An 8,752-nucleotide genomic window follows, 5' to 3' on the forward strand; every position below is an offset into this window, starting at 1 on the left:
TGGTAATTAATCCTGTTACATCACTACTTCTACGGCGAATTGATAGAATGTGTTTTTATTATTATTATTATTATCATTATTTTGTAGATGTGTAGAGCTACTGTGAAGGAAGATATTTCTGTACCTGAGCTTTTTTACTTCCGTCAAATCTATCTCAAATTGAAAAAGGGGAGCAAGAAATTTATCAACCAGTAATACAAAGTTGATCAATGTGAACGGGAAATTGTGAAACTATACAGCTGTAGCAACAAGTATATGGTACATGTTTTTGGCTGTATTATTTGTGTTTACTTCCTCTGCTTTTGTAATAGTTTTATTTATATTTTAAATGCAGTGCAACAATCCGATTTCAACAATTTCCCATCCTTCATTTTGTCCCTTTATTTATCATCACATCCTTTCATAATCAAAATACATATAAAACAATTTAACAGTAAAGTAATATAATATATAAGCCCAGGACAGATAAGGATCATGAATTATTACTAGTAGGGATGATCAATGAACCATCAACTTGATTAGAACACTCCCATAGACATGCAGGGAGCTCAACTGTGCACTGCTTGCACAGACATTTCTAAATTGAGCTCATTCTTTTATTTTTCATGATGTTTCTGTAAAAATTGGAGATGTTAATGCCAATTATGTTTTGTAACTATGCTGCAAATTACAGCATCATAACTCATTTGGTTTTTCTGTAAGTGTGAGTCAAAATTGGTCCATCGCCACAGTGCGCTTAATTGCCAGTGGCCCAGTGCAGCACAGCTCAGAATGGCACAAAATATTCAGATGAATAAGATCAGGTGAACACCTTGACCTACTGAGCTGTAATTTGGCAGAGTTGTTGTTATTACCTCTATCATACCCTCTGTAAAAAGAAAAAAAACGGACAAGTAGATCTCGAGTTAAAAATTAAATCACCAGCTTCCCTTTGGAATTTCCAAACACCTTTCGAATCATGTTAAGGGAGGTGTTATGAGCGAACCGTGGTTTGGATTCCAGAGGGAGGGTGCCTGTAAGAGGCACAGCCATCAGAAAATGAATAACTGAGATCGCGCGCCAAATAAAGTTACTGCAGTAATTTTCCAAGTCTTTAAAAAAATAGACATAGGTGGAATCGAACCCGGCACCTTCCGGTTCCGAATCAACAGATAGTATCACTAAGCCAACTTCCTATCTGCAATAAAACATGTGATATTAATTCTTGATGTTTAACGGAAAAATCAATACTAATGTACGATGTCATTCAAACTCTAATAGAAGTCCCACAACTAAAGTAGCAATCGATAAATCTGCTCACTCAATCATCAAATAATCAATCGAAAAATAAATAAATAAATAAATAAATAAATAAATGTGTCCGTTCTCTCGAGCCCCAAAACGTCATTAAACAAATAAATAAAATAAATAGATAAATAAATAAATAAATAAATAAATAAATAAATAAATAAATAAATAAATAAATAAATAAATAAATAAATAAATAAATAAATAAATAAATAAATAAATAAATAATTCAAAAAGAAATTATAAATTAGTTTTTCTAGGCCCAACGCTGGAAAAATAAATCAGCGCATAAGAAAAAGAAACAGACGCTCGGATTCGAACAAGCGACACTGAGAACAGCAACTAAGAAATCACAATGCCTTAGACCACTCGGCCATAGAAGCACACAGTCTTCTCCATGTCAAAAAATATATATTAACCTTTAACGTTGCGCAATATTGGCACATGACACGGGCACATGTCTGTGGGTAAAGATACTGCATGATAGAAAGGCGTGCAAAGGATCTATCCCTGAAGTTAATGGTCATTGACATGTAACCAATTTTTTTGTATACCAGCTACACTCAACCTATACAAAGAAGTATATTATTAGGCGTTGACGCAATCATGAATGCGGAAAGTATAAAACCATAGTCGCCACTCGTGCACTTGTTTGAGTCCACAGGTATTCCGGAAACAGCATTCAACCCCGAATTCAGAGGTCGATTTTGGGTTGTTACATGCAAATACAAACTAATTATATCATGAAAAAACCCACCAAGAGGACTACGATACTTATTCAGAGCCAATCTACATTCTGTTATTTACAAAAGCCGACGGTCTAAGTAAAATTATAAAAGGAGCAAGACCAGATATCAACGTTAAATCACGGTAAGCCTAAAATCGCATCGAAAACGCAAAAATGCAGTCACAAAATTTATAATATTACTAAATCACCACAACGAATTGTAACGTAGGTATGCAGAAAAGAGTTGTATTAGCAATAACAAAGTATGTGCAAAAAGATTTGTCTTTGGCACGTCGCTTTTTTGAAATATCGCCAAAAATATGAAATTTTGGAAAAATGCCCCAAAATTTAAAACAAACACGAACCTTCCAAAATAAATATATATTATCACTCGGCGGCCCAGTCACTACCTGTCGCTGTGATTTGGGGTAACTCGTTGCTTCCCTTCTCCAGATACCTGTACTTCAAGGTCGCTCATACCCCAGCCCTTAAATAGACACCTTTCTGAACATAAATGTGAAGTTTCATGCTCATTTGTTGTATTATTCACCTGATCTCAACCCTAAACATTTTCTTATATTTATACCATCTGCACTGACTTGCTGCTATACATGCACAGGAGCTGTACTTTTAAAATACGCGCCTAATCAATAATGAGTCTTTCACTCCATTGTTAAAGTACTGTGCTCCCTGTAGCATATGGAGTGACCATGCCCTGGAGTGTGATGGTTTTGTAGCACATGACAGTATTCATTCAAGCCTATCAAGGTCAGTTATTAGCCACTTGCTGAATGGCTGGGCATTATCAGCTATCAAAGAGATACCTTATGCTGCTGCCAATCACAATAGAGGTTAAACATTTTGTTAAAACCCCAGAAGTGATATCAGGACAAAGCTGTGCATGTTGGTACTTGATTGTTTGGATTCCTATGTTGAAAATCCCTTGTAGTACATTAGTATTTTTCTTATGTGTAGTGTATATTGTTGTTGATAAAAGTTCACCTGGACTTTTGATTTTGTGCCACTTTGGCCATTATGGATGATTTTTGGCAAATGTTTTCTAAAAGCATGATTTCAGTGCCTCGGTTTGAAGAAATACTTAATGCTATTGACTAGTAAAGTGCCATTTCATAAGAACCCCCTTTGATACTATCACAATATGCTTGTTTCATGTTTGCATATATATTAAAATAAAGAAATATAAAAAGGTAAATATATGCTTATACCAATTTGGCTCACATTGCTATATTTAGACTTTGTCAATTTATTTCGTTCCAATGACCGGTCAGAATGGGAAACTTTGAAAATTCATAATTCGAAAAGTTTTTGACCGATTTTGACCATTTAACCACCAAAATACTTCTGTTGATGAGTTCTTTCCAGAAAACAATCTTTTGTAGAAAAAGGGGCAACATGAAATTATGATGGTCATCCCTATTACTAGAATTCTCATAACAAATCCAGGTACTAACAATTAGTAGTGACGTTTCGCAACCTTACTGGCTGGTTGCTTCATCTTGACTGAGCTTTATATAGTACTAGCACTTGCTGTCTTAGCTCGTTGCGCCTCCTGATTCAGATTGATTCTCTTATCCATCTTGGAAACTTATCACTTTCACTATGAAAAATGTTGGCCCCTCCCAGTCTATGATGTGATTGTGTTCTGCAACGTGATCTGAAATGGCAGACTTGTCTTGTTCTGAAACTGATGATAACCGAGCGGCTCTGGTGCATGTCCTTTGACTGATTTTATCTGCTTCTTCTGATGTTCTTTCATTCTAGTTCCAAACTGTCTAGTGTTTCCCCAGCATATGTGTGGGTGCAGTTGCGACATGGAATTTCATACACAGCTTATTTTCTCAGTCATGCATACAACCAGCTTATCCAGGAAAAATCAACTGGCAACACTACAGCTAAGACAGCAAGTACTAGTATTGGATACAGCATATTCAAGAAGAAGCAACCAGCCAGTAAGGTTGCGAAACGTCACTACTAATTGTGATTACCTGGATTTATTATGAGAACTCTAGTAATAATTCATATAGACAATCCTGATGAATCTCTTCAATGAAGGATCATGAATGCAGGGCGGACAATTACAGAATTAAAACAAATATAAAGCACTGGGAAAACATTATTCAAAAACATAAAAACATGAATTTTTAAAATAAAATATGCATTGAGCAAATTCCACTGGTCCCAAGACCTTTCGTTTTTGGCATGGTAAATGACAAAAGAAGCAATGAAGGATAATTTGGAAACCTTGTGAATTAAACATATAAGAGGCGCATACTATTGATGGGGCCCTGTTAATACCATGCTCAAAGGGAATGGTCAGTTCAACGATCAAAAGTTTCCTGAGATTCTTCCAGAGAATTGACCATGGTTGGGGAACATTCAATAGGAATGGTATTAACACTGACAAAGGTTAGCTTCTCCTGGAATGTAATAACAATGGTTGCATTCGACTCTTTAGAATGAACATGTTTAGTAACAAAGGTCATTGTTTTCCATTTGTTCTTTAAGGTTATCAGATGAGTCACCATGGCAGCATCCAAACCAATATCGAACAACAAGGACCTCACAGAATGTGGAATCTGCCTGTGTACGATTGAAGAACCTAAAGCTTTACCATGTCTACATACATTTTGCCTGAAATGTCTTACTAAGTGGGCTGAAGGTAAAAAAGACACAATAAGATGTCCAATTTGCGTCCAAGACTTTTCCATACCAGGTGATGGTGTTAAAGCTTTCAGAACGAACTTCTTTATCAACACGCTGAAGGATAGACATGTTACCGCAATGACGCTTCAATCAACAGACACTGTGCCTTGTGCAAGCTGTGGAGCTGTTGATGAACGAATTGAAGGACATTGTTCTGCGTGTGGAGGTTTCATATGTGGGGGTTGTATTGCTATGCATAGTAAGCTCAAAATCTATAACAATCATAAGGTAATTCCATATGAAGATCTGAAGTCAGGGAAGGTAGATATTAGGAATCTATCTCAGAAAAAGTATTGTAAGATCCATGAAGAACAGGTCGTGCGCTTCTACTGTGAAACGTGTGGGGTGTTGCGTTGTCGTGACTGCACTGTAGTAGACCATCCTGCATCAAGTCATAGTCTGGTGAACCTGGAGAGCGCGTCAAAGGGACACAAAAAGGCAATTGAACAACTCATACAGGGATGTGCCACAATTAAAATAAAAGTAGACGATGCGCTTACAGAGATTGACAGTGTCTTAGACCAACTTGTCAAAAATGCTGCCACAGCAGAAGCTGGAATAGATGAATCTTTCAACGAGGCTATGGAATTATTGACTGCTCAGCTGGAAGACAGTAGAGACCAATTGAAGGGAGAGTTAATGAAAGCTGCATCGGACCGACAGAAACAGCTTGATGCTCAAAAGGATGAAGTTATGATCCGGCAAACACGACTTCAAACGGCATTACAGATGGCAACTGAAGTGGTGAAGACAGGATCTGATTATGATTTGGCACTAATCTTCACATCGCTGAAAACCAACCTGACTGAGCTACGGGATGTAAAACTGGCACCTGTTGATAAGCAGAAAGCAGCCGTTCACTTCAAATCAGCTCACGTTGGTCAGAAAACTGCTCAAAAGCTGGGAACGGTGTTAGTCAAGCAACGCACAGAAGGGGTTGGTGATTGGAAATTGGATAGATCATTTGGAGATGTCGGTTCTGGGAAGCTGAAATGGGGACGTGGTGTTGTGATAACACAGGAAGGAGATATTGCAGTTACGGATGTGAAGGATTCAGCAGTTAAGATATACAAGAAGGATGGTCAATTCAAATCTTCAATTACGGTACCTGGTAATTCATGGAACGTCGTAGCCAGCTCAGATGGTAAACTGATTGTAACCAACCTCACAGCGTCTGTCAGTGTTTATGATGGGAAAGGAAACCTAGAGCATCAGTTCCCTACTAAATCACCTTACAATGAGTCATCAGATACTCAAGATGCAAGTCATCGGGGCTTAACAATTGACAACTACAATAATCTACTAGTTGGAGAGACTAATTACAAATACATCAGCAAGCATCAGTTAGATGGGGCGCACATCATGAGCTTCGAGGTTACCATTTCCCCCTGGTTCATTACAGTATCTCTTGATGATAAAATCTTCATATCAGGAGGCGCTGGTACTGATGTTCATATCATCAACGAAAACGGAGTTCATCTCCAGACGCTCACAGCTCCAGGGTGGAATCCATATGGCATGTGTTGCACTTCAACAAATGAAATCTACATATCTAACAAATCATCAGGTGTTATCTATTGCTACTCAGCTGAAACAGGTGCTTACATTGGTTGCGTCACCAAGGATGTAAGAAGCCCAGCAGGTTTGGCATTGATGGACGACGAAGATCAATTGGTTGTTGTAGACGATGATCGTATAAAGATATTCAAAGTGCAGAACTAATCATATATACAGTCATTGACAGTACATTTTGAATAAATGGAGTTGCATTCAAAGGAGGGAGAATGAAAATGTAGAAATTAATGGTAAAGGAAAGAGGAAATGGAAAGGAATTAACGAAACAAAGAAATAGAGGAAGGAAGGAGAGGAAAGAAAGATAGAATTTTTTTATTTAGTAAAAATAATGTAATTGCGATTTTGCGTGTTACCGTTTCCCCCAGTTTGCATTTAAGGAAATTGCACAATTTGGTTCCGAAGCAGAAAAAAGTGGGAAAAATTTAAAATGTTGAAGTGTTTTTCACATAAAACGTTTACAATACAATACAATAAACGGCATTTATATAGCGCCTTAGCATAAGTATGGACAAAGCGCTTTACAATGATCTTAAAAGTAGGCATATCGCATTAAAAATAAGCGCAGCAGAAACACGTTATTTAATGTTTCTACATGAATGAGCTTTATTAAAGCATCAAAAATCAAAAAACGGAATTGAAATCGGTCAATGCATTGTGATGTAGTGTCAATTTAAAGATGCTCGTAAATGGAATAAAAACCTGCCACAAAATGGCTGCAATGACAAAATTGGCACATTCCGAGATTTTGACGGTTTATTTGGACGCTTGCTTGAAAAAGCAGCGTTAATTTAAAATCACAGGTTAAATGCCTATCTTTCCTGACTTCGTTAAAGAAAACAAAATTAAAAATTTATCATTGAATAATTATAATAAATTAACCAAATGTACTATTTTAGCAATTTCGGCCAATCTGCAGACAAATTAAAGCTGAAAAAATGACTATGTTCAGCTAATTAATATGCAAAATTGATGCCAGTGGAAAACCGTACATGATATCAGGGTGCGGGTTTTTTTGCACACATATGTATACGAAGTTCTTTCAATTGATAACAAAAAATACACAAAAAGTAATTAATTATGCAAATTAGCTAATTACAGCTAATTATGTATTCATGATATTATTATGTAAATTATGCATGAGTAATTTTGGTGTTTTTTAATATTTAATGAAAGCCTATTCATTCACCATAAATTTGTTGAATAAAGAAACTGCAGTTAATTACTTAAAAATAATACAAAAAATACAAAGTTTGACATTTTGATGGTGTCTGGAATAGAATTTTCTTTTTACTGTCAACATGGTATGTGTCACCATTTCTCAAAGCCAAATCCGAAAAGTAAAAATAAAAATTCATTTGCAATGAGACTTAAAATTAACATTTTGTTATCTGGATTAACGTAGGAGGGCAAATGGTAAAAGGAACCGTCATTTCACTCTAGCGCGTATACAAAACTAGTATGGCCTTGGACACACACAATGGCTTAAGGCTATTGTGGTTTGGAAAACTACTCCCTATGGAATATCTTTTGATAATATTATGTTTTAACTAGTGTTCCTCAAGTGCTTCATTCAATGTAGACGGAAATAATTTACATGCTAAGAAAGATTAGTATTTTAGCTAAATGGTGGTAGATCAGACTATTTCAATAGGCCTATATTTACTGATTTATGAGCGATCGTCAAAAAATCCATTAAACAGGCAGTAATTCTTGAACAAAGCAAAATTTGATTTTGTCGGATTCAATGGTAGCTTCAGAAATGTTTCACATACCATATATTAAAATTTCAAACAATTGGGATAAATGGAACATAGTAAGGAAATTCATTTTTGACATTGATGTTTTCCAAAAATCAGCCGACTTTGATGCGCGCGCTTTTTAATTCACTGTTATGCTTGCATGCACAGTGTGGCAGAATTATTGCGCAGCCACTGTGCAAAGTGCAACTTACACTACATCTTAGCTTAGGCTACGATGTACAACTTAATTAAAAAATAAAAAACTTAGTTTGGAAACAAATGGGTTTTCAGATTAGATTTAAAAGTGGCCAGACAAGGTGAAGTACGAAGTTTTACAGGTAATAATTGGTTCCAGAGAGCTGGCACAGAATTGCAGAAGGCATTATCCCCATATGTTGTGTGAGTTCTATTACATTCAAGCAGATTGCCATCACCATGTGATCGTAGGAACACACCATCAGAAAATGTGTGTGATTTTAGGAGATTTTGTATGTACAGTGGTGTTGTTTTATGTCTGCTTTTATAAGCGTTTCAATCAAAACACAATTTTTTGTAACACGTTTAAAAACATGTTTGTGTTTGCTGGGTATATTGCAAAAATTGATCACTATAAAACACTTTTTTTCATAAAATTCCAAGACTACATGTAGTCTGGAAAGGGTCTACATAAACCGCACGGGATAAATATTAATTGAGGTGT

General features: G+C 36.2%; 1 protein-coding gene across 1 annotated transcript; it reads left to right on the forward strand.

Annotated features, from left to right (window-relative positions):
- The first annotated feature begins 4,543 nt into the window (after positions 1-4,543).
- Positions 4,544-6,586, forward strand: LOC140140727 (uncharacterized). Its single transcript, XM_072162478.1, has one exon. It carries the CDS (start codon positions 4,559-4,561, stop codon positions 6,458-6,460), a length of 1,902 nt encoding a protein of 633 aa, XP_072018579.1. The 5' UTR covers positions 4,544-4,558; the 3' UTR covers positions 6,461-6,586.
- The last annotated feature ends 2,166 nt before the right edge of the window (positions 6,587-8,752 follow it).

The sequence above is a fragment of the Amphiura filiformis genome, chromosome 19 (genome assembly GCF_039555335.1).
Source record: "Amphiura filiformis chromosome 19, Afil_fr2py, whole genome shotgun sequence".
Lineage (NCBI taxonomy): Eukaryota > Metazoa > Echinodermata > Ophiuroidea > Amphilepidida > Amphiuridae > Amphiura > Amphiura filiformis.

What these genes read in the sequence shown, in the direction of transcription:
- LOC140140727 (XM_072162478.1), top strand. Translation starts at nt 4,559, where the DNA reads ATGGCAGCATCCAAACCAATATCGAACAACAAGGACCTCACAGAATGT.